A 26,465-nucleotide genomic window follows, 5' to 3' on the forward strand; every position below is an offset into this window, starting at 1 on the left:
TGCAGGCACAGGCCTACAGATTAAGCTCATTGGATTAAATCCTGAAAGCACGACAACTCCCGTGACTATAGACTAACACGTCCGTGTTGGCTCATGGAAAATGTCTAGAAAGAGCAGACTAATGACTGGCAAATTTCATTTTAAGACCCTGCATGTTTCTTTTTTGTGAGGATTTAGTCTCTATCCCCCTCATGGTTTGCCTATAAAAGTGATGTTTCCCTCCCATCTTTTAATGCAGCTGACCATTAACTCTTCATTGTGGGAACGTGTCTGTTGTAGCCAGCCAAGAAGGGTGCACTGCAGAATAACACTCCACTTTTTTCTTTTCTGAATCAATGGAAATTGAAAGTAAAGTAAATGGTTTGGAGGTTTTGAAGCGTGGAGTTGACTCAAAGTTTAACGTATTCTGCTTGGTAAGGTTTTAAAAACTTGTATTTTTGAGTGCTAGTAGTCATAGGGATGGAGAAACTGAGTCTATTAGTCTGGAAACTCATGTCTTTTCTAACTAAAACATCTTGATAAAAGCTGATGGGTTTATATGGACTCATGTATAGATGTTAATGGCTTTCTCTTGACTTGTTCTGGAGTCACCACGAGGTCAACATTTGTGGTTTTTAGTGGAGCTATTTGACCAGTAACTAAAGTAACAACTTACAGTAGTCTGTTGTCTATATAGTGTGTTTACTTGACAGGTGATAAGTTCAGTTTTTAATGTAATAATGTTATGTGGCTCAGATTTTAGTCTCTATCAGTTCCAGCTCCTAACAGCTAATGACTCCAGTATGTCCCAGCTAATAGCTAAATGATCTGTCTGCTGTTTGGTTCTGAGCAGGTATACTACAGCAGGTAAACAATGCTGTAATCCAGCGTACTGTTTGGCTGTCTGGGCCAGAAAATGTAAATTTTCAACCAAACAGTGAACTGAAACTCTCTATAAAACTCTATAGTCTTATGTCACTGTTGTCATCCAATGTATTGTTATCTTAAAAAGTTATCCAGTCAGTAGAATTACTTAAAATAGAAGCATCTACTTTTTGCTTTCTTTTCACACCTGTCTGTTTTATCACTCATGCCTAGTGTCAAGCAAAGAGTCCGCTCTGCCTGAGAGTGACCTCCCATCACACTCGGATCAGCTGAGGGCAGATATTGTGTTTCACAAAGGGATGGATTAGCACATAATTAGCAAATACAAAAGCTGGTTTCCTGTATTGATTCAGATCTATGACTGTATAAATTAACTATAAATGGAGAGGATGAGCTTGTTCTGGCCCTTGCAATTCAAAACCACTTCAGTCAGACTGGACAGCAATTTTTTTTTTTCTCTCAACTGGAGTCAAAATGACGATGGATATTCCTGTGACGTGTGTGAGGAAACTACAAAAGATTCTTGCTCTGTGTCTATATTTAATTGTTATGTGACTACGCTGATGAAAGTGAAAGTTGCTTCTGATGTTATTGTTCATGTGGGATTTCCCTGAAAGTTGTTCTGGCTCATAGGTGTCATCAGCTGGGCAAATAGATGAAGCTTAGAGGCACCTTAACATGTAGTTAAAGTGAGCCATCGCCAATGATTTCCCCCTCCCTCCTATAGTGCCTGCTGTTAGCTTAATTAAACCAAGTCTAAGTTCTCAGAATTCACTCTTATAGCATTTTCCACTGTGTGGATGGGACCTGCCAGCCAGAGGGGATGAACTATAATGACTTTTCACCAGGCCGACTGCATAGCTAGCATTCCTCGCTTGGACACAGTGTAGGCCAGAGTGGGATAGTGAGGGGGAGGGATGCAACCTACAGAGGGCTGAGCAGGGGAAGATGGTTTTAGGGCACGGTTTTCACCTTACCTTTTATACCTTACCATTTTATAAGGTATTATTTTTATATATATATATATATATATATATATATATATATATATATATATATATAGATGAAGGCTCTTATATATATATATAAGAGCCTTCATCAGGAACTCAATGGGGATGTGGCGTACAACACTAGAGGCCAACTCCAAGCCCATAGCACAAGTCACCATCAAGTGCGGGATCTACCAAGGAGATGCTCTGTCCCCACTGCTGTTCTGCATAGGCCTGAACCCCCTCAGTGAGATCATTAACAAGACTGGCTACGGATACCGACTACGGAACGGAGCAGTTGTCAGCCACCTCCTGTACATGGATGACATCAAGCTGTATGCCAAGAGTGAACGAGACATCGATTCACTGATCCACACTACCAGGCTATACAGCAATGACATTGGAATGTCGTTCGGACTGGAGAAGTGTAGTCGGATGGTAACAAAGAGAGGGAAGGTAGTCAGAACTGAGGGGATTGAACTACCAGAAGGCAACATTGCAGACATAGAGGACAGTTACAAGTACTTGGGGATCCCGCAGGCGAATGGGAACCATGAAGAGGCCGCTAGAAAAGCTGCAGCCACCAAGTACCTGCAGAGGGTCAGGCAAGTCCTGAGGAGTCAGCTGAATGGTAAGAACAAGATCCGGGCCATCAACACGTACGCCCTGCCCGTGATCAGGTACCCTGCTGGGGTAATAGGCTGGCCAAAGGAGGAGATAGAAGCCACTGACATAAAGACAAGAAAGCTCCTTACCATGCATGGAGGGTTTCACCCCAAGTCCAGCACCCTGAGGCTGTACGCTAAGCGGAAGGAAGGGGGCCGGGGACTGGTGAGTGTCAGCACCACAGTCCAGGATGAGACAACGAACATCCAAGAATACATTGGGAAGATGGCCCCAACTGACCGAGTGCTCAGTGAATACCTCAGGCAGCAGAAACCCAAGAAAGAGGAGGGAGACGAGGAACCATCATGGAAGGACAGGCCCCTGCACGGTATGTACCACCGGCAGATAGAGGAGGTGGCGGATATCCAGAAATCCTACCAGTGGCTGGACAAAGCTGGACTGAAAGACAGCACAGAGGCACTAATCATGGCAGCACAAGAACAAGCTCTGAGCACAAGATCCATAGAGGCTGGGGTCTATCACACCAGGCAAGACCCCAGGTGCAGGCTGTGTAAAGATGCCCCAGAGACAATCCAGCACATAACAGCAGGGTGCAAGATGCTAGCAGGCAAGGCATACATGGAACGCCATAACCAAGTGGCCGGCATAGTGTACAGGAACATCTGTGCCGAGTATAACCTGGAAGTCCCGAGGTCAAAATGGGAGATGCCCCCAAGGGTGGTGGAGAATGACCGAGCTAAGATCCTGTGGGACTTCCAGATACAGACGGACAAAATGGTGGTGGCTAACCAACCGGACATAGTGGTGGTAGACAAACAGAAGAAGACGGCCGTAGTGATCGATGTAGCGGTTCCAAATGACAGCAATATCAGGAAGAAGGAACACGAGAAGCTGGAGAAATACCAAGGGCTCAGAGAAGAGCTCGAGAGGATGTGGAGGGTGAAGGTAACGGTGGTCCCCGTGGTAATCGGAGCACTAGGTGCGGTGACTCCCAAGCTAGGCGAGTGGCTCCAGCAGATCCCGGGAACAACATCGGAGATCTCTGTCCAGAAGAGCGCAGTCCTGGGAACAGCTAAGATACTGCGCAGGACCCTCAAGCTCCCAGGCCTCTGGTAGAGGACCCGAGCTTGAAGGATAAACCGCCCGCAGGGGCGTGCTGGGTGTTATATATGTGTATGTGTGTATATATATATATATATATATATATATATATATATATATATATATATATATTAGGGGTGCAACGATACACAAAGTTCACGGTTCGGTTCGATGCTTTAGTGTCACGGTACGATATTTTTTTCGATACAAAATAAAATGTTCATGCCTTTTTAATTTGTCATTTATTAAAATTATAAATATATATTTTAACTCAAAAGTACAGTTTTTAAATTTAACCCTAACCCTTGTGCGTGTTTTTTTTTATTTTGACAGCGAATGCGCACCTGCAGACCACTTCTGTGCACCCCTGGTTATTTAGCTCATCATATCGCAGCCACAGAAATTATTTTGTCCATGAAACCATAAAGCTGCACTTTCTTTTTGCCTTATAGTCTCATTTGTCATAACTTCTCCGTTTTGTGGTAAGCTTTTCTTTGGCTGTCACTTCTTCACCCTGACCTGTCTTATTTGGCTCAGCAGAACTAAAATATAAATCCTGCTGCTTTTACACACGCACTCACATAAGCTCAGCGATTCTCTGCGCGATCAACCTCTCACATGTTTAAGCTGCGGGAGATTTCACTTGTCATGTTTGCATAGTAAGCTAACGATTAATAAGACAATGTCAGAGGAATTGGTGCGCAAATTATCATCACTCACAGATCAGTGCTGTCGCTCTCTCTATACACAGTTCACGCGATTGCAAAGTGAAAGCAAAAAACAAGCGCAAAGTCAAACGCGATTTCAATATGTCACATATTGACAGTGGCTCACCGATGTCAATGACATAATTACCCAGCTACATTTCCGAAAGAATGCAAAAGCATTGACATATATTTTTCCTTCCTACGATAGGCCGATGGGCAGGGCAGAGATAGATTTTGGTAGCCCGACTGGAAAAATCTCTAGCCCCAGGACGTCGGGCTAGCGATTTTGCGAGCCCTGTATCTGATTGAGGAATCACTCATCTTTGGAAAAGAGAGTTTATTACAGAAAAATGGCTCTTTCCAAAATAAAAGCTATACTATCCGCTTCTTCTGGGCTATATTCTCAGCAGCATAAGGAGAATCATGTGCTAACAGCTGTCTAAATGACTCGGCTAAAGTTAGTAGCATGCTTGTTGTTTTTGTCTTTGCACTAGGATGATGTCGGCGTAAATGTGCAGTCATATTCGTTGTGTTCCCACTAGTGCTTTCATGTTAATCTCGTTGAAATGACCTTAACGCCACAACACGGCAAATCTCCGTTAACGAGCTACCGCCGATCGCCCCGTGCATGGGGCTAGACGGCCAATACGTTAACGAGCTAACTGCGCTAACACACTAGTTCCCACCCATGTAATTGAGCATTGCATGGCACATCCAACATATTGTTTTACTTTAGTCCATGACTCGCTTACCTTCAGGGTCATACGTCACATGAAAACCAAAATAATTCCAAACGCCAGATCTGAATGAGGGTGGGGGAGGTCCATGTTGCAAGGAGAGCTTAACTTCTGTCTTGCTAGCTTGCCCTGCGCTCTTCCTTCTGACGATGCTGTCTGTGTTGAGCGCTCAGTGGATCTGCGCTCGACAGTGCAGCCTAGGCGGAGTAGTCGAACGCAGATTCACTGAGCGCTCAACACAGACAGCATCGTCAGAAGGAAAGTTGATAAAATAAATTACAAATGTTGTATTGTTCGATACATATGCGTACCGAACCGAAAGCACTGTATCGAACGGTTCAATATCGATACGAATATCGTTGCGCCCCTAGTATATATGTATATATATGTATATATATGTGTATATATATGTAGAGAGAGATAGAGATATATAGATCTGTCTGTCTATAGATAGATCATAATGCTTAAAATAAGGGGAATGGAAATCAAAGGTGGCTGAACAGTAATTGTTCTAAAATGTCAGGATTTGAGATGGAACGACCCGACATGAACTGAGGTGAAGGTGGCTGATGGACCATTATCTCGTTCCCATCTAGAAATTTATCTCCCACAACCAGGTTAAAAGCTGTCTGAGAGGTCAGGAGGTGATTAATGGGATTTGAAGTTCAAAACAAAGAGCTGGAAAAAAATTGCAAGTCCTAGCGTCCCACAGTGTGAGACGCTTCCACCAAGACACAGTGTTTGTGTCGGTGTATACTTATTCTGTCAAAGGCCGAGCGCTTCCATACAAAGTTTTGACAAGCTGTTGGATGTAAAAGGAATGTTAATGAGTTTCTGTAGTTTCCCATTCAGTAAAAAAACATTCCACATGAAACACTGAGTTCCTATTTTTCTTTTTCCTTGTAAAGCTGACATAAGCCTATTGTGCGCTCCCTGCCCACAATAAACAAATGAGTTGTATTTTAAGTGACACATTCACTGAGGTTTGGGGCTGTATTGCTAAACGGTCCTTCATCCTCTGTTATATCAGCTGACATTCACAAAACTGAGAAGGAGGAAAGCCGCACAATAGCTTGAAGACTCAAATGAACGTCTTACACAGTAAGCAGTCATGTGACCTTGATAATGTGTGTTTGGTTGTTCTGTCAAAGCCTGTGTGTTCAGGAGAGAGACCCAGCTCTCCTTCAGGCTTTGTTTTTTGTTTGCTTCCTGGTTGTTTTCCAGGGGCTTAGCATCAGGAGGCTGGATTGTATTACAGAGTGAGCAGTATGCTGCCACAGTGTGCCTTGCCAGGATGGATAAATAAAGTTAGCTGCATGGTGCTTTATGGAGAAACAGCGGTGCGGCCATGTGCCTGAAGGTCTGTATGTGAACCTGGACCGATTAGAAGAGCGTTGCTCTGTATGAAGTGCTTTAAAACAGACGCTTCTTGTGACGGCAAGCGTTAAACATGCAGGACCGCAGCCCTGTTCTCCACTGTACACACTCCTGCACAGATAAACAGCTCAGTATCCCTGACTTGTCTTAATCTCCCTTTAGACTCTCTACTCTGTCTTAAGAGCAGCAACAACACCCTCCACTTAGAACACTGTGTTGGATTTTCTTCACCCGCTGAACTAATTAGATGTTTCTCAAAATGTGGCATAAGCCTTAAATGACTAAGAAACAGTTTCTGGATGATGTATTAAAATTTAATTGCAGATGTAGCATTCATTTTTTGGAAAAAAGTTATCCCAAGAGAATTCCTAAAGATTGAGGAAAAATGTCAAATCCATCTTAGTTGCCAGGCAGCCGCACTGCTCACTGTGTTATTAACCTAATCCAAAAAGTCTCATAAAATGCTAACAACAGAGAAATAAGCAGTGGCAAATAATGAGATTTGCTTGTCATGAGAGGTCCCGCTGTGTGTGTGTCTGTGTGTGTGGTTGTGTTACTGCAAGATGACAGGGGGCTGTTGCTGAAGGTGGCATAGTCAAGACGCACATATAGCCTGTGAAATAAAGGCTTCAGTAATACTGACTGTACTACTAATGGTGCAACTAAAAGAGACCCGTATCTCACAACATGTGTTTCCTCTGTCAGGAAGGGTGGGGGCCTCTGAGTGGGGGTGTCAGGGAATAGCTTGATACAGGTGCCAGCAAATGTGAATACAACAGGAAAAAGGCGGTGTGCCATTCCTGGCTTTCCACTCAAGCGGAGCAGGGCTGATAAAGCAGTGATTGCCTTGTTTTAATGGTCTTACTGACTCAAATGTTGATTATTTTTCTTCTAAAATCACAGTTTATTGCTTTTGTATACTATGCAGTTATTATATGCTGGTGTTTGCATGGAAATAAAGATGTTTACACAGTGCCATGCACAAGATTTGATTGACTTAAACTCACCTTAATTTATACGCAGGGGATTTAACTAAAATACAGTGGGGCAAAAAAGTATTTAGTCAGCCACCGATTGTGCAAGTTCCCCCACCTAAAATGATGACAGAGGTCAGTAATTTGCACCAGAGGTACACTTCAACTGTGAGAGACAGAATGTGAAAAAAAAATCCAAGAATCCACATGGTAGGATTTGTAAAGAATTTATTGGTAAATCAGGGTGGAAAATAAGTATTTGGTCAATAACAAAAATACAACTCAATACTTTGTAACATAACCTTTGTTGGCAATAACAGAGGTCAAACGTTTACTATAGGTCTTTACCAGGTTTGCACACACAGTAGCTGGTATTTTGGCCCATTCCTCCATGCAGATCTTCTCGAGAGCAGTGATGTTTTGGGGCTGTCGCCGAGCAACACGGACTTTCAACTCCCGCCACAGATTTTCTATGGGGTTGAGGTCTGGAGACTGGCTAGGCCACTCCAGGACTTTCAAATGCTTCTTACCGAGCCCCTCCTTTGTTGCCCGGGCGGTGTGTTTTGGATCATTGTCATGTTGGAAGACCCAGCCTCGTTTCATCTTCAAAGTTCTCACTGATGGAAGGAGGTTTTGGCTCAAAATCTCACGATACATGGCCCCATTCATTCTGTCCTTAACACGGATCAGTCGTCCTGTCCCCTTGGCAGAAAAACAGCCCCATAGCATGATGTTTCCACCCCCATGCTTCACAGTAGGTATGGTGTTCTTGGGATGCAACTCAGTATTCTTCGTCCTCCAAACACGACAAGTTGAGTTTATACCAAAAAGTTCTGCTTTGGTTTCATCTGACCACATGACATTCTCCCAATCCTCTGCTGTATCATCCATGTGCTCTCTGGCAAACTTCAGACGGGCCTGGACATGCACTGGCTTCAGCAGCGGAACACGTCTGGCACTGCGGGATTTGATTCCCTGCCGTTGTAGTGTGTTACTGATGGTGACCTTTGTTACTTTGGTCCCAGCTCTCTGCAGGTCATTCACCAGGTCCCCCCGTGTGGTTCTGGGATCTTTGCTCACCGTTCTCATGATCATTTTGACCCCACGGGATGAGATCTTGCGTGGAGCCCCAGATCGAGGGAGATTATCAGTGGTCTTGTATGTCTTCCATTTTCTGATGATTGCGCCCACAGTTGATTTTTTCACACCAAGCTGCTTGCCTATTGTAGATTCACTCTTCCCAGTCTGGTGCAGGTCTACAATACTTTTACTGGTGTCCTTCGAAAGCTCTTTGGTCTTGGCCATGGCGGAGTTTGGAGTCTGACTGTTTGAGGCTGTGGACAGGTGTCTTTTATACAGATGATGAGTTCAAACAGGTGCCATTCATACAGGTAACGAGTGGGGGACAGAAAAGCTTCTTACAGAAGACGTTACAGGTCTGTGAGAGCCAGAGATTTTCCTTGTTTGAGGTGACCAAATACTTATTTTCCACCCTGATTTACGAATAAATTCTTTACAAATCCTACCATGTGGATTCATGGATTTTTTTTTTTTCACATTCTGTCTCTCACAGTTGAAGTGTACCTCTGGTGCAAATTACTGACCTCTGTCATCATTTTAAGTGGGGGAACTTGCACAATCAGTGGCTGACTAAATACTTTTTTGCCCCACTGTATATTGGATAATATGATGTTTGACCATGGCTGTTTGGGGCATAATCTATAATTGTTCGTCGATTTTTGTTATATTCTCCGAGTTTGTATAGATCGCATAGATGGATTTGGCCGTTTTGTAGCCATGACTTGTGACAGTTCCTTGCACCAGTTGTTTGTGGCCTTACTGGGCAACTGTGTAGTACAGTAATAAAGCTAAATCCAGTGCCACTGTTTAACTGTGCAGGTGCACGGGCATGCGTTGCTCTCCTTCATCCTCTGTTTCCCTTGATTGTCAGTAGCGCTCATTGAACCAGGCTCAAGAGGATTTCCACTGATTCCAAACAAAGAGCCAAATGGGATTAGCTGATCCTTAAGGGTTCCCAAACTCCTCCATTATCCCTGCCCTGTCTCCCTCCTGCATGTTGCCAAACCGCAAAAGGCTGGCTTTTTCTGAACAGCAGATATGAAAGATTGCCACCTTATTTTTATTTCCTCCCGTTTACATTATTAGTGTTCACAGCTACACGTGTAACTGCAGACCTTTGATTACACTTTCACTTAAACCCTGTATCACTCTCTTCTGCATGTGACCATGGTTACGCTCTCCTCCGAGGGTGCAATGTGTCAATTTCCTGGTATTCTTCGTATTTCTCTCACCTGAGACCTTTTACAACGAGACCAAAAAAACATTAGCAATCACTAACAGCTTCTAAGGGGAGTGTCGACACTCGGGACTCGGCCCATCATGATCTTCTGATCAGTAATCCTGTAGGTGATGCTGTCGTACGTCTGGCTCCATGGCCCACAGCATTATGTTGAAGACCACAGTATAGTGGAAGTTGTACATATAATAAACAAACTAGTTTCTGTTGTAGGTTTTTCGTTAAAGCATCACGGCAGTGTTTGGTAAGTCCACTGTTGAAAGTATTTAATCCACCCTGTCTAAATGGCTTTCACTGAAGGACTTTTGAAAAAAATCTTAGAACAGACCATCTGTTGGAGTTTTCCGCCCTAATGCTGTGTGAGGATATAATTAATTAAATGCTCCAAACAGAAAGAAAACCACCTGGATTAATGATTAATTGCTGTTTGGTCCTTTAAAAAAATTATATAGCTTGTGTAATGCTTAAACTACATGTTAATGAGTAGCGAGGACTGTGTTATCATGAAACTGGCTTTAAAAAAGCTTGTGTTAAGCTGTCTCTTGATCAGAACAAATGCTGGAAATAACAGTCTGGTTATATGTTACAGTGAAAGCCATCAGGATGGCCAGATGGCACATATCAAATGGTTGAAAATTCCCTTAATGGGAACCTGAGGTCATCCAGACTACATGTTATTCCTCCCATAGTTCATATTTTCTATCTGGATCTGCGGTGCAGTCTCAGTCTATAAATGAGCGAGTTTGAAATACTCTGTGTACTGTGAAAGAACAGCATCATTGTCCTGAGGCACAGGGTGATCCGAGCAATACCTCTGACTGGTGCTAAATTCGTGAAGTTTATCCTCAGGTACATTTTCAGAATCCAGACTAAATGACCCATTTAATGATCCGGAAACATTTAAAACAATTCTGAGTCAGTGGTTGTGACAAAGTGTGTCTGTTTCTTCCCGTCATGGCCCGTCATGTCAGGCCAGCATGGGCTTGTTTCAGGAGCAGACAGCTTTCAGCTTTCCTCATGCGTGTCAGAGCCTGACCGTAATGACAGCACTCTGTCTAACATCTCATTCACACCTGGGTGCTGGCCACTTACCTCCCGAGAGGTGTTTAAACTCTAAGTTCACTACGATGCGACATGACCCCATCGGCATTGTTTGGCTCAGTTTGACACGTAGTTCCTCTCGCGTTCCTACCTTAAACTGAAATAACCTGAACGGAAATCAGTCTTGCTCACAGTATCGCAGTATAAGCTGCCAACAGTTCTCATGCTTGTAATTTGGATGAGTTTTAGAGCTGTGTAAACACTGTGACAGCAGGGTTCTTCTAACGCTCGCTTCCTCTTAAGGCAGCACATGGGTCACCTCTTCTTCCTGTGCTGGGAAAGATGATTTTCACTCTGAGGCCCTGGAAATGACGCTTGTGCATCAAACAATGGCTGGTTTATCGTCCCAGTGATCATTACGAGTGCAGGCCATTGCCACTGAAACACTGTATCACACGGCAGCAGTATAATCCTTTTGTGCTTCTTCAATAAAGGAAAATTGTGTCATAATGCACAAGTAACCCATAATTACACAATATTTCCCATCATTCATTAATAATGTGTCGTGAAGGGCTTAAAGTAAATTCAGTTAATCCTATGGGTTTCCATGTTGTATCATCACTTGCCTGTAGGTGGCAGTGACTTCTTTCATACTCTGTTTTGTATCTTTTACCTCTGGACAGAGCTTTTCAGTATCCCCTTACAGCATTCCCACACATCTGTGTGATCACAGTTTAATTGGCTTCTTTCTGCCTCCATCTGACGCAGACATGAAGTCAATCTGAAAACAATTTTTTTATCACAAATGCAGCTTTTTTTGTTGCTTTCTTGGACGTGCTTCAGTCGTTCATCATTCGTGTTTGCGTGTTACAAAAACACAAAAAAAAACAAAACCTGAAGGCAGCATAAATTATGTTACTTTTTGCCAAGGGTAATTTTAAATATGCAATGTGATCGATTGTGTAAGTCCTTGATACTATAAGTAGCAAGTATTTTGTAATAGGATTGTTCCATGTTGTGTTTTCTGAAGCCAGAACACCGTTGGAAGGACTAAGAGGATGACTGCAGGCCCTGCAGGGCTTTGGCTCTGCTTCAGACCATCTCTGCTGGTGTTGCAGCAAAGGCTGTGAAAGGCACTCACTGGTTGAAGCATACATTAATGATTAACTAAACCAACTGCAGCAAGCCACACTGCAGATCCAGCAGAGCTTCATGGCACTCACGAGTGTAGATGAATGGCGTGTGTGGTTGCAGTGTATACTTATTCTGCGCCTGGTGGCTTGACTACAAAGTAAAGGAAGCGGTACCCCTCAGGAAAATGGGTCATTTTCTTCTCCTGGGATAAATAAATGATTCCCAAAATAACAAGAGGAAGGGGATGTGGCCTCTTGTATTTATTTTGCACCATTTTACGGGGGTGAGGATAACCTGGGTGTCAGCTACAGGTCAAAAGGAGACTTTGATTGAATCCAAGTAGTAGTTACATTTAAAAAAAACTAGAAGAAATACTTGCAATACTCTCCCCAGACAATGATTGAAGTCTCTCCCGTTGTCTAAAGCATTTTGTAGGTTGTAGTGTAAACTTAGCATCTAAAAAAGTGAAGTAGTGAGATTCCAGGCTTATCTCTGTAGCCCACCCACATGTGTAACTGTAGGGCAGTACCCATGACTCGCATTGTAAACAAAAACCCTTGAGAAGCTGATTCTAATGTTTACATAGGATGCTTAATATTTCTTAATAGCACTCCTGGCTTCATCCTCCTTCAGTAAAATTGAACTCCTTCCATTTGTGTTGTGAAACTTTGGAGGAAGGCATTACTTTGTCAGAATTTCCACAACACTCAAGCTTTCGGGGGTTTATTGAGTGATGAAGTTTGAACGACAGCGGTGGAGCTAAAGGTGGCTTTGTTCCGACAGGGTTTACACACACACATCAGCAGGAAACAGCCACTTCCCTTTCAGAGTCCCCGGGCAGTTCCAGCTGGGAGGCACTGTGTTTTATCTGCCCTGTCGTGCTGGATTTGTGGGTGATGTCACTGTGGTCCGCTGCGTACTGTCTTCGCTCTGGACAAACAAGCATACTGAAACACACATACTCCTCCCTGCAGAGCCCCACAGCACACCCTGGGTATGGAAAAATGGCCAGCTGTGGACTTGACCTTCCAAGTCGAGAGGCTCCTCAGATGAGATGCCAGCTCCACCCGCACTCCCCTCTACTCCTCAGAGCCACGTGGAGACATTTTTTGTCTTTGTTGTGCGTGAGATAGTCCACTCCTGAGTGTGAAAGGGGAACCTCAAGTTTTTACGCTTTGCTGTCCACATGTGCTGGCTTTGATGTGTTTTTTGTTACAATTTGACTGCACCCAAACCTAGCTGTTAACAGCTTGAAATGGCTGTATTGGTACAAATGATGTTATTTTGGGGCGGGTTACTGCAGGCCAGTGATGGCGTCCACATGCAGCAGATGTTGGAAGTGTTTGGTGAGTCCAGCTGGAGGAAAGCAACAGTTGCTTACGAAATCTCAGAGGAAGTGTTGACTGCAACACTAAGAAAGAATAAAAACCATCCGATCTGACATCACAGCAGTCCTACACACACACACGCATTACAGCTAAGCGCCTTGAGGCAACTGTTGTTGGTTCACATTTGCAATAAAGAATTTGATTGGATGACAAACATTACTGTCTATTACAGTTTCTGGCTGACGTTTGCATTCACACTCAGATCCTGACAATTGTAGCCAGCTCACAGTGACTGTTGGGAGAAGGGTAACTGAAGTGACCCGTTGTTCTCATTTCCATCTCTATATTTTTATTCTTGCACTCTACTAGAGTAGCTTTGCAGGATTCACAGTTCAGAATAATCCCTGTTTATCCCATACTGGGCCTTTGTTCAGCTCCCCCGGTTAATCTATGTGAAAGGAGCCATTTTTACAGTTTTAAACCGACTTTCTTCTGTTTTGAAAACAGAAGATTTAACTGGCAGGTGGGAGGCTGTGGTTCTCACCGCCATAGCTGTTCACCTGATATGACACGAGTAGCAAAAATGTGTCTAAAATTGAGCATTTACAGCACCCTGAAGCTTTTATTTGAAACTTTGTCCGTGTTTATGAGCGTCCACCAGGCATTAAACGTCTTATAAATCACTCAGTTATGCTTCATATAAAACATGCAGTAACACTTAAAAATAGAATTTGTCCAAGTTCATAACACCATGCCAGGAAGTACAGTCCACTGCAGGGAACTTAAGCAGTGTTGTAACAACAGCAGCAGTAATCAATGACGCTCCACGCAGCGAGCAGTGCTTCAGCCCAGCCCTTATCTGCTGCTGCAGATTTGAGCAGAGCTTCCACATAACACAGAGGATGTTCACACTTGAATATCCATGCACAGACACCCTCTGTGCTCCAGCAGCGTACTCTAACCCCCCCCACCTCAGTCCACCCACTAGTCTCACTGGCTTGCCTGGAGCTCTGACTCATGATTTAGTATGGATGACACAGTCCAACTGTCTACTGCTGGAGGCTACAGGACCACTTCATTTGTGAGCTATAGAGAAGCACAGTACAGATGTCCTCTATGGTATAGGATTGATTATATTAAGACAGTGTGTGTCACAGTGGGTTGGAGTTGTGAACCTCTTTCTTAAAATAAATGATATTGTTTTTTTTACCTAGCAGCTTTTTTTGTGAAGACTGGCAGTACAGAGAAATATTACTACATCTAATGACCCACCGATCCCCTGTTTGACCTTAATAATGTATCGCCCTTACACCGCACTACAATTCTCTTGCACAACGCAGCCCAAAAACATCTTTCTCGAGCAATTTGGGGGCATGTAATCAAATTTTTTTGACTGAAAATCCACAGTCCAAAAAATCCACAGCTTAAAAATGAAGCGCAACAATAAACGAAAACATCACATAACTATATTTAAACCAAAGATTTGCTTGTTTTAATGGGAAAAAGAGCCTTTGAGCTGTTATTTATTATCAGCAAACACACGGTGTGATTGATAACTCATGAATGGGCGTCCTGTTAACTCAAACAACCTCATGGACATAAGTGTTTCATTTATATACTGTTACATATATACTTTGCTCAACAGGAAACTAGTTTGATTCAGGTATTTGGTATTTGGTATTTATTTATTTATTGTCATTGTCAAGAACAATGAAATTGCGTTTGGGGCTTCCATACAACCCCAAAAAAAGAAGAAAATAATAAATACCCCTTAAAACCCAAGTGTACATATTTAACCCAGTGTGACTCCAATGCAATAAGACAATCCTTAGCAATAATGTTCGTAGAAATTCAGACAAAGACCTGAGAAACAGGACAAAATACAACAATGCAACCCATTCAATATTATTGTACTGTGAGATATGATATCAGATATGATAGTTATCTATTTAAGAAAGAGGGGGGGGGGGCAGGAGGGGGAAGAGAATAAAGATATGATGCACCAATGCAGACCAGTTCATTGCTATTAAGAAGTTGGATATGGTTATTGTCCGTGAGAGGGGGGCAGAGAGTTCAGGAGCCTCACAGCCTGTGGATACAGGCTGTTGGCCAGTCTGGATGTTCTGGCCTGTATAGACCTGTACCTTCTCCCTGAGGGCAGCAGATGGAAAAGGTGGCGCGCAGGGTGATGTTGGTCCCGCAGGATACTGTGCACCCTCCTCAGACAGCGAGTGGGGAAGATATTACTGATCTCTGGCAGACTTGTTCCAATAATTCTGCCAGCTTCTTTCACCACCCACTGGAGTGCTTGCTGATCGGCCTTGGTGCAGCTGGGGAACCACACTAGAAATCCATACGTCAGAACGCTGCTGATGGCACAGTTGGAGAAGTTCAACATCAGAGATCTGGGAATGTGTGCGCTCCGCAGTCTCCTCAGGTAGTAGAGGCGCTGTTGGGCCTTCCGTACAACTGAGGTGATATGGTTGCCCCAGGACAGGTCCTCGGTCACAGTTACCCCCAAGAATTTAAAACTGCTCACCCTCTCCACCGCCTCACTGCCAATGAAGAGAGGCAGATGGTTGTTATGACCCCTCTTCCGGAAATCTACAATGATCTCCTTGGTCTTTTTGGTTTTTAAGACCAAGTTATTGTCGTGGCACCATGACTCTAGTTGTTGCACCTCTGTCCTATAGTTTGTCTCATCATTGTTGGATATAAGTCCGAGCACTGTAGTGTCATCTGCAAACTTAACAATGAGATTGGACGCGCAGGAGGAAATACAGTCATGGGTGAAGAGAGTGTATAGCAGAGGGCTCAGAACACACCCCTGAGGGGCACCGGTGTTGACCACAAGGGTGGAAGAGGTGTTCTTACCCACTCTGACACTCTGTCTACGGTTAGTGAGGAAGTCCACAATCCAGTTGCACAGAGAGGAGTTAAGTCCCAGTTGGTGGAGTTTGGGACGGAGTTTGTATGGCCGGATGGTATTAAAAGCCGAGCTGTAGTCTACAAAGAGGAGCCGTGCATAGGTGTTCCTGTGTTCCAAGTGCTTCAGTAATGTGTGCAGCACTGTGGCGATCGCATCCTCGGTTGACCGGTTCTCCCTGTATGCAAACTGGTGCGAGTCCAGGGATGGTGGAAAAGCAGCTCTGATGTGTTTAATGACCAGTCTCTCCAGGCATTTGGCGGGAATGGGGGTGAGTGCCACAGGTGTTCATTCCTTAAAATGTGCCGCGTGATGCACTAGATTCATTCTTTTTCATCATTTTAAGAAATCCTGCATGCTGTAGTACCTTCGCGCCAAAATTTTTAGCGCCTCAACACAATGTCGTTGCAGACGTGCTCCTACGTGCACGGGGACAAAATATTTACAATGACCAGCTGTCACACTTAAACCAATGACCGCTTCTTGCTTGAGCAACATCTTACTGTTGGTGCTCAGTAATAACAGTTCAGTGATGACTGACAGATGGTAGTAAACATCCTTGAGTCGCAACAAAAGTCGCCAAAAATAAACAGACACGGCCTCAAAGAGGAGATTTATGACTTTGCAGTTTTAGTAGTTTTACAGCAGATTGCTTCTTGTTATTCCATAAACTAAGCCTAAAATCCCTTCGCTGCAGTGACGGGGGGATGGAGACAGGATCAGACATGTGAGAAAAGGGATAAACCAAAAGAGGAAACGTATTTCCCAACAGATCAATGGGCATAATCATACTCTCGTCCCCTCCCTCCCCTCAGTTTATTTTCTCCCTCGTCTTCCCTCTCTTTTTCCTTCTCTTGCTGAATCCCCTCATCTGGGGGCTCAGCTGTTTTCCCCTGCAGCTCGTCTCATCCTGCACTCGAATGTAGTTCAGTGTGTCAAGCACCACTGAAATATTAACACAGCAGCAAGCAGAAATGCGTGCGAGCATTCGTGGCTTAGTGCACCATCGTGATGTAAGGGAATGCATCCCTCTCTCCAGACGTGTACGTGTGCGATCATTTGGGTTAAAGTGAACTAAAGAACAGATGAAAGTTCATTGCTTAACAGTTTTAATAAAAAAAAATCAATGCCACCATGTTTTACTGTTGAGAGAAGCATTAAGCATAATCATACTAAGCGTAGCTGGTGCCAGGGGGACTCGCAGTGTTTGTGTAGCTTTAGGATGTGCACGCCACTTTGACAGTTGACTTTGAGGTCTTAAGGGGTCTTTGAGTGCGACTTAGAGCAGCAGGAAGTGAACAGACAGGATAAATAAACCAAGACAAATACTGCGGTGCTTCCTCGTCTCCTCCCCTCCCAATTCCTTATAATCAGGATGTAAAACACGAGCAAACACAGGAGGCAGATGGGATAATTGTGTAGGCTTTTAATGAGATTTTGTCCCACATGTATAAAATGGCCCAAAGGTAGCACAAGGACTACATAAAACTAAAGATTTGCAAATGTAGAAGCAACAATATTTTGAAAGTGACCTAGAAAAAAATATTTCCTTTCCTGCTTTCATCTTCAGTCTTCCCGATCGCAGTCCAGAGACATTTTAATCAAAGGCCGTTCTAGCAGATGAATCATTCCCTGACATTTTGAAAAAGCCTGTGTATGATCAAATTGTGGGGTTCCATTCCCAGTATTTCTGTGTGTTTGGCAGAGCGGGCAGCTTGTGATCAAGTGCAGCTAATCTTTGGTCAGGAAAGTGCTCCCTATTTGATGTCTTGGCCTAAAAGGCTTAAATCCTCCCATGTCCTCGGTCTGTTTTGGAAATGGAGATTTTTAGGAAGCCTTGAGTCAGGCCACTGGACATTTCAGTGCTTTTTTTCTTTTGTTTATTTAGTGTGTTTGTGTGCGTTAGGCAGGATTTCTTATCATATTTTCAGTTTATTTTGTGGTTTTACTGCAATATCTCTCGCAGACTGTTGTGCATATTATATAGCATCCATTTATGTGATTCATGCGCTTGTTTGGTCTGGGTTTTTTTTTAGCTGAACTAAATAAGCATTGAGCCATATTGCTGCTTGCCTAACCATGGAATCAGACTCTCCCTCTGGATATGAAGGACTGCCTTTAGTGTAACCCACTTATTTTTGCTATTACTTGTCTGAATCCCTAAAGGAGTCCCATTTTTGTGGAGTGGAAAATGAAATGGGTTAATTCGTTTTTGGTATGCAAATGTGGGATTGAAAAGAGGAGGCAAAAAAGGATTGGGAAGAATTTGGAAATCCAGAGTGGCTCGGAGGAGATCAAGCAAGTGACTGAATAAGTGAGACAGATGCACGCACGAGCCTGTGTTGCACCGAAGCTCAGCATTGGTTGAAGCTGCAGCAGAGCTCACACAGCATCCTTCATCCCCCCCATCCCTCGTTCTTTGCTCTGCCTCCCTCACTCACTCACTCACTCACTGTATCTCGCCTGCTGACTGAGGTATTTCTACAAGCACAGACTGGGACAGCCTTGACTCTTCTGCGCGAGGTTTGTGTGTAAAGTCTCCAGCTATTCCTCTCCCTGGATCCTTTTCCCATGGACTCTGATGCTCTCTGTGTGGGTGAGAAGTTGCGGATGTGGATGTCAGAGTAATATCATGGACCAGAGGGGAGCAGGAGACAGTGAAGGAAACTGGGTCACTGGCAGGCTCTCCTGACTGATGCCTGTTTGGACCTGGAGGGATGGGGTGCACCACCAGCGCGGTTGTGTTTGATGGGCTGCGTACTGTCCTGGAGAGGAACTGTAGTGGCTACATCTGCAAGGAAGCAGCAGAGCCCACTGGACCGTCTGAGGCTGAGCGAGCACTGAGTCGGAGAGAGTCGCGTGTATTGCCAACACCACGAATACTTAAGGTGTGTGTGTGTCTGTGTGTCTGTGCACTCTCTCTAACCCAATATAGTAGCTTTTTATTTTTCTACCAACAAAAGCAACACAACTGTTTGTGTATTGAGCAAAAATCCATATGGAAAAAAAAAGCTTACATTATTTATTCATTTTTTTAAATCACTATAATGTTAAATGCCTCAAGGACACAGTAACAAACCTAATATTTATTGATTTATCTAACCATCCAACCCATACCTTTTTTGTTTAGTACTGTGGTATTAAACAGGCCAAAAAATAATCAACAAGCAGCACATTTTATTACAGTCTTATTTTGAAAAGCAGGATGTTTGATGCCCTTTTTTTGTTTTTCAATGAACTGGATCATGGTTTTAGCCAAAATACATTATAAACTAAGATCTCAGCATTAATCCAATCAGAGCGATGGCTAACGTCGCTGAATTTAGTTTTGAAACTCCTTTTAAAGTGGCGCTTCTGTCTACTAAAGCTCTGCTATCATAAAAGTAGTGGTAAGATATGTTTGTAGCGCCTCAGAAGTAATATAACAGGGAGAAAATCAGTATATTCTGACAATATCTAATCAATAACACTTCAGCACTATTTGAATATTTGTAAATCTTGTCAGAGGATGTCCTTTGCTGATTGGCTCTGCTAACATACTGAAGGAATACCTGATATATGACTAATTAAATTATTCAGATGGTAGACTCATTGAAACAAAGCTAAGTTTAACCTTATGGTATTTACACAACCGTTATTTATATTCAGCAGCTACACAAGTACAAAGCACTGTCTTTTGTGTCACATGACTCTGCACCTATGAAAGTTACCAGTAAAAGTAGGGCAGTAGGAGGGCCGACTGTTGCCTCTTGCTAAGCACTTCACGGGTTAAAGCCTCTGTGAGCAGGGATGGGGGGTGAGGAGGGTAAGGAGGGACAGTGAGCCCTGTGTCTGCTGGAAATCAATCACCGCTCTTCATCTGTGAACCAGCGGGCTTGGCAGGGTTTCTGCTGCTCCGTACCAGCTTGTCTTCTTCTTCTTCTCGTTTGCGTTTACTCACTGCTGTGTGTGTGACGTGTTGTTGGTTCATCGTATCCACAGCAGAGAGCTGAGTGACAGTGGCAGGGAATTGGGTCAAGGGCACGCTTGCTTCTCTTGGCTCCGGAATGGTCTTATCACCCAAACAGGGGCTGTTAATCCTCTGTCAGCATCCACGGGCTTATAATCGATAGTTAAAATGTGCGAGGGATATAATTCAGTCCAGAGTGGAACTGAAACTGACAAAAACTACCTAGCAGAAGCAAAATTCTTAAAACCACACCAACCAGTTCAGTAATGTTAAATATATCACTACTAAAGCTACGCTTACTGCTATTATTAGCAAACAGCTAAATCATCATTCCCCCAACTTGATGAATGACATTCTAAGAAGCTGAAAAACACAATGACCAGGTGACAGGTATTGACAGCTATCATACCTGTTTTGTTTTGACAATTGAAGCGAAAGGAAAAGTTTAAAGGTTTGCAATTCTTTTGAACTCTTTAGAACAGTTTGAATTTCTCTTAAGTTTTTATTTCCTTTTGATTTCATCGCTTTATTTGCTGTAGAGAAAACACAAACCAGGCAAGCTTTTTGTTTGGATTACTTTAAAAAGTGTACCGTAGCAGTCGTAACCTTTTACTCCCTTCTTAGTTTTCATATGAGCCTTGGCCTTATTATTATCTTCTTACAAAAATGTCTAAAACTGGGCAGGATGTGTGCTGCTTTGGGAACTGTTTGCACCTTTTTAATCCATTAAGCCCGGTTATAAAAAGACACAAGCCATTATGTTTGCCCTTTTAATTCCTTCTGATTGCAGCAGGTTATCACTTCTGGGCATTTTAAACATAGATGTTAAGCCAAGCGTGCATTCAGCTAGTTGCAGACAATCCTAGACGAAGCTGACTATGGGAAGCTGTCCGTGAGCCGCTTAATGTCTGGAGACATTGCCCGATTCACTCGCTGATTACAACAGCTCAGCCTTTTCCTTCCTCGTGAAAGCTCTCGTATCGTTCTCCTTCAAAGAAAAGTCGCAGATATGAGATCATGTGTGGGCTCCTGCGCAATGGTAATTTTTTTTGTCTTGTTGTTTTTGAGAAAGCCTTGCTGTCACGTGGTTGACTCACTCAGTAACAGAAGCACTTGAAGTGATGGAAAAAGAAAAACTGGTGAAAGATGATAGTACCTTTTGTCCACATCTGTTTTGGGACTCCCACTCCCAACATAAGATCTGTGATGGTCTGTTTCCAATGACCTTTGCCAAATGGGTACATGTTTATACATTCCTTGTGTTAAGGAGTTAAAATACCAAACAGAGCCTGCATGACATCATCCAGAAGTTGTTCAGATTAAGTCAGTTAAATAGATTCAATCCCTTGACTTCTCTTTGATATTTACCCACACATTATGTTCACCCGTCACACCCCTCCTGACCACACTAGGCAAACACTACGATCAGTCTCTTTGTAGTTTTGGTGTTTGATGCATGTACAGGAAAACAACAACACCACATCTGCTTTTCTTAGTGATTGCTTCCTACTTTCGAGACATGTCAGCCTTACTTGCATCATTCCTCGCACCACCAGTGCATGTGTTCAGTGTTTATGTTGCTCACTTGGTGACTGATACATGGGATACATTGTCTGCAGCACTCAGGCTCATGTGCTTTAAAGGCATTCTGGCAACAGTAGTTTGATTTTCCCAGAGATGTAAAAGCAGCTTTATTCGTATTCAATACTGTTAGTTACATTTAAGGCTCGTTCATCAATAAAGCAATTTTGCTCTCTGTCTCTAATAGCTGCATTATTCCCGAGTGCATTCCTGTAATGTAAAGTGAGACTTTTTTATTTTCTAGCTCTGCTGCAGACTCTTTGCCTCATGATTGCATCCTGTTATTTTCAATACCATTGTTTCCCACATCCTACTGCTGTGATGTTATTAACAGAGACTGCATACACAGTACAGCATCTTTATTACCTCTGGTTTAGTCAACAGTACAGGACCGTGTGGAGAAGTGACCGAAAACAGAGCAGAGAGGGGTGGGTGCTTGAGCTGCCGCTGTAGTGGAGCGCTGTGTTTTTGCTACATTACATTCCAGGTTACGCCCTGTTTTGCTTTAGCTCAGACGCTGCTTGCATCAAACCTTTGTTACGCAACCGAGAAGTCCAGTCATAGTCACGTCCAGGGTGGGGATCACAGCTTGATATATGTGGGTAATTGCTTAATATTTTAACCTATTCTAATATTAGTCATTTCCTCCCTTTTGTTTCTTTTATTACCAGACAAAGAGAAAAATTGAAGCCCAGGATGGACATCTGATGATTGTCCAGATCCTTGAATATACAATTTTACAACTTCCATTGTGAATCGTATCATGCAAAAACATTGTAATAAAATATAATTTATTCGATGTGTAATGATACATAAGTGGATTACATCATTTAGGTCAAGATTAAGTGCCATATTGGACTTCAAATTAATTTTGTCTGTCTTGCCTCCCAGTTCTGTCATGAAATGGTTTGATAATGACGCAAAGCGAAACCAAACGAAATTTCTAAGCGTTTCCAGAAAACAAGAGAAAACCCTCATAGAGAATAAGAGCACATTTTCCCTGACTGTTTCCAACACGGCTCACAGCTCCGATTTGTTTACATTTTTTTTTTTAGTTAGATTTTTTTTATTCCTGAGCATTCATTTCAGGTCCACAGGTACAGCAACAAAGTGTGAGTCGTCAACAAACAGTCTTCTTTTTGTACATTTATGCCGTCAGTTTATTCGCACTCACAGGAGGGCGTATGAAATTGTATTTGATCAGAATACACTTCCCAAAATATCCTTTGAGTGTTCTTCTGGCAACTTCAGTGTTTGTTCTGCTACTAAAAAGGCCTCAGCGGGCCTTCCTGCTTAGACCCAGTGCCAGCTTGCCCCAAAGAAATATGTTTGTAATCGTTTCCACGGAATTTGATTTAAGCACCAAGCCAAAAAATGTGAGTGCTGTGCCACGCCAGCATGTCCTCAATAAGTTAGATTGCTGAGATATCTAGGAGGATTCAAAAAGTCGAGCATCTACTGCATTACTCTTCTTTTCTTTATCCGTGTGTGTTTTTAGTGGAGCGGGACGTATAGTCATACAAATGTGTGCTAATATTTGAGTTTACTCGATTTACTCATGTACTAAACTGTAAATGAGTAAAGCTGTAGATGGACACAGTATAAATTGAAGAATGTGATACAGTAAAGACTTTTACTGGCTCCAGGACTGCAGTTGGAAGACTGAGAGGGGTCAATTATACTGCAGAGCAGAGCTTGCATCGATACCAAAATCAATACCAATATTTGGTAATGAAAAAAGTCCAATATATTCTCCAATACTTTTCGTTTTCTTTCAAACACATGAAACATAAATGCATTTCAATATCATTTGTTTGCGGCGTTCCGTGCACCTGTTGCTGAGCAACAGGACATCAACACTCATTCAACATGTTTGACTGGTGTTTCTCCCACCTCTTCTTTACCTTTTTTTTAAAATTAACTATTAGCTATTAGAAATCTAGATAATATTGGCTGACTATATCAGTGAGGGTCAATATATTGGTCAGGATCAACTCTAGAGAGCATCTCAACTGATTCTCTGCTTTTGGTAAAGACTCAGTTAAACATGCAGCTCAATGGGGAAGTTCCTAATGCAAGTTTTCTGGAAAGTACCTTCCACCTATATGCACAATATTTACTTTGTATAGGAATCAGGATATATGTTAAAGTGAAGCTCATATCAGGTCCTGCATAAAGAGCTTCTCTGTCAACTCTCATTATTCTGGCCAAACATTCAATCAATATGCAGCACAAAGACACCAGTCATCTGGTGTCTTTTTTCTTTCTTTCAGTATTACCAGAGAGCTACCCTCGGGTTGTTTAGGTAATGGTTAGTTAGGGCTAAGGTCAAAGTAAAGGGAAACTTTTACCCAGCAGTTATATACTTATACTGCACCATACTATTCTCGGACACGTGACAAGCAAGAATTGCCCAAGTGTAGTTAGAAAGCCCTGAAGGAAATCCCCATAACATCTCCATGCCTTTTGTCTTCCTAAAGTTCAGAACTTTAAGATATTCACTGTAAATAAATAAGGCCTTTTTTAGGCAATAGAAAAATGGCATTTCAGCAGTGTTTAGGCTTATACCACTATTTTTGCTTAAAATATTTAATTGATTGATTTTTATTTATTCGTTCTTAATAAATTCTCTCAGTTTGTGTTAATATGAAAAAAATATTAACACCTCTTCACCCATTTTCACCAGCCATCATTTCAGCTACCTGTGGAAAGCTGAATGCACTATGCCTTAAATGGGCAGGGTGCAATCAGCTTTAATTTCATAAGGATAAGTTATAGCAATAAACTTGCCTGTTTAATATCCTGTTATTGATTTAGATCGAATTACCTACACAAGTGTGTCCCATGTAACCCTTTGAAGGAAGCAGCTGCTCTCTCTCTTTCTCTTTAAACTGAGGCGCAGGCGTGAAACCATAACATCCACTCCTGCGGTGGCCCACCAGAGGAATCTGTAGGTGGAGCCCACTCCTGGGTGGGTTGAGAGGGGCTGCTTCATGCTGGAATCCCCCTTAAGCAGTTGCATCAACAAGCAGGGAGACAGAAGCTGGACCTAATCTGTCATCTGTGATTACAGCTACTGTCTCGGCTGTAGTCATGTACTGGAAGCAGGAGGGCAAAAAAAAAAAAAAAAAAAAGAACATTTAAGTGACTAATAACTCTGTCATATTGGCTGATACAGCTGATTCATGTCCTGCTCAGTCTTACGTCTTCAAAAAGGTGGCAAAGATTTGTAAATGTTGCTTCTGGAGTCCTGCTACAATCTTTAGGGTTTGGGTTCAGCCTGGAAACTCATCTTTAACCTTTGAAAAGAAAACTTGATCAGGCTTATTATTAATGTGCCACTAAAGTGCCTCATTGTTGTGTCACTCACTCTGGGCTTTTGATGAATTTGAACCCAGCTCTTATTTCAGCTGTCCCACATAAGGCGTGGATTGTGCCTGACCACACTGTAATTCTTGAGGAATGTGTATCTTTTCTTTTCTTAACCCTTTGTTGCTGTGCAGGTGGATAGTGTGGGGTCATATAGCTTCATTGTATGTGTGTGTGGGTGAGAGGGTGTTTAACTCCCCCAGGCTGCACAGCTGAGTGTAGGAGGGGCCATCTCTTCAGCCTGGGTGTGAGTCCACTGCTTTCAGTCAGAGCAGCCGTAGCTTGGAGTGAGCTAGGGACTGAAAAGGGAGATATACAAACTTTTTCCAGTGCAAAGATTTTTCTCTACCTGATATGCTGGCTTGCAACTTCTCTTTGGGATCTGTCTTGGAAATATCTTACCACAAGTGTTGACAATGCAAGGAAGGGCTAGTAAAACTCCAAAAAAGGAGCTGGTCATTGAGAGTCCACAGCAGTACAAGAGGTTGGTTGCAGCTGAGCCTGAGGTAGATCCAGTGCCACAGGTGGTGGTAAGTCATTCAAGTAATTCACATAGAGATGTGAGACTTTTTGGTTTACATTTAAAAAGAAAAAAGAAAATCAGTACTGACGTGTCAAATTTGCTCTGATCCTTGAGAAAGTAAGTCGTGTAAAGGTTAACCTCAGCCATAAAGTGCCAAAAGCAGGTGTCATGTGAGCGTTTGTGCTGGTTCACTCTCTCGCCTCCTTTCATAGAAACAGTGCTGCCAGCTCACATTTCAAATTTGCAGTGTTAGCACCAGCACGGGGGAAGGTTGAACTTTATTAGCACTTTACTACCTGGGCGAATACATCGCAGGTCCCTCGACTTTATTCTCAAAGATTGCTTTGGCTCGTAAAATGTTTTATTTGGCGCAAAAGTCAGCGACCGCGACAGTGATCATTTCCTGCCCTTTAACGAAGGTGTCCAGTGGTCAGGCCCTCTGCAGAGTCAACCAAACAGTCAGTGACTAGATTGAGAGGCACTACGCAGCACCATTGTTTCAGGCTGTGTGAGGGTGCAGTGATGTGGAGGAGTGGGAGATGCAGATAAACAGCTGCCCAATTGCTGTAGAGAGGGAGTGGAAGGGATGGCTTCATGGGCGTCTGCTTTCTGTTCTTACAGGGTTGGCTCGCCTGTTTGCTGACTTGAGTTTACAGCTGTTGAATATACAGTCTGCACGTTTCTGCTTGGGTGTGTAGACAACCAAGAAATATAACTGGAGCTTCAGTATTTTCTGATTGACAGTGAAACGTTACCGTTAGTCTTGAAGGCATTTGTTCAACAGGTGATTTCAAATACCTTCTTAAAGGACTAATTTGACAATAAGTGTAAATTTGGGGCTATGTATCGACTCTGGTCAGCACTGTGGGTTGAGAGAATGACAGAGCTTTTGCGCTCAGTGCTGAGTGCACTGTGTGGTTG

General features: G+C 43.0%; 1 protein-coding gene across 10 annotated transcripts in view; it reads left to right on the plus strand.

Annotated features, from left to right (window-relative positions):
* LOC146556758 (dedicator of cytokinesis protein 9) overlaps positions 1-26,465 on the plus strand; it is an 80,012-nt gene that overhangs the window by 9,254 nt on the left and 44,293 nt on the right. For 2 of the 10 annotated variants that reach the window (XM_085250663.1, XM_085250666.1), the window contains exon 1: positions 18,564-19,010. The exons of 3 other annotated variants lie outside the window; for them this stretch is intronic. In XM_085250663.1, the coding sequence (XP_085106789.1) occupies positions 18,840-19,010 (171 nt within the window). In that variant the 5' untranslated portion in view covers positions 18,564-18,839. Of the gene's footprint in view, positions 1-18,560; positions 19,011-25,184; positions 25,552-26,465 lie in introns of those variants that run through there. 5 more of the 10 variants (XM_085250668.1, XM_085250665.1, XM_085250667.1 and 2 more) reach the window with 5 other exon arrangements.

Source organism: Mchenga conophoros, linkage group LG16, assembly GCF_057382185.1.
Source record: "Mchenga conophoros isolate Kocher_MC1m ecotype Shallow Benthic linkage group LG16, M_conophoros_male_GT1.1, whole genome shotgun sequence".
In the NCBI taxonomy this organism is placed as follows: domain Eukaryota; kingdom Metazoa; phylum Chordata; class Actinopteri; order Cichliformes; family Cichlidae; genus Mchenga; species Mchenga conophoros.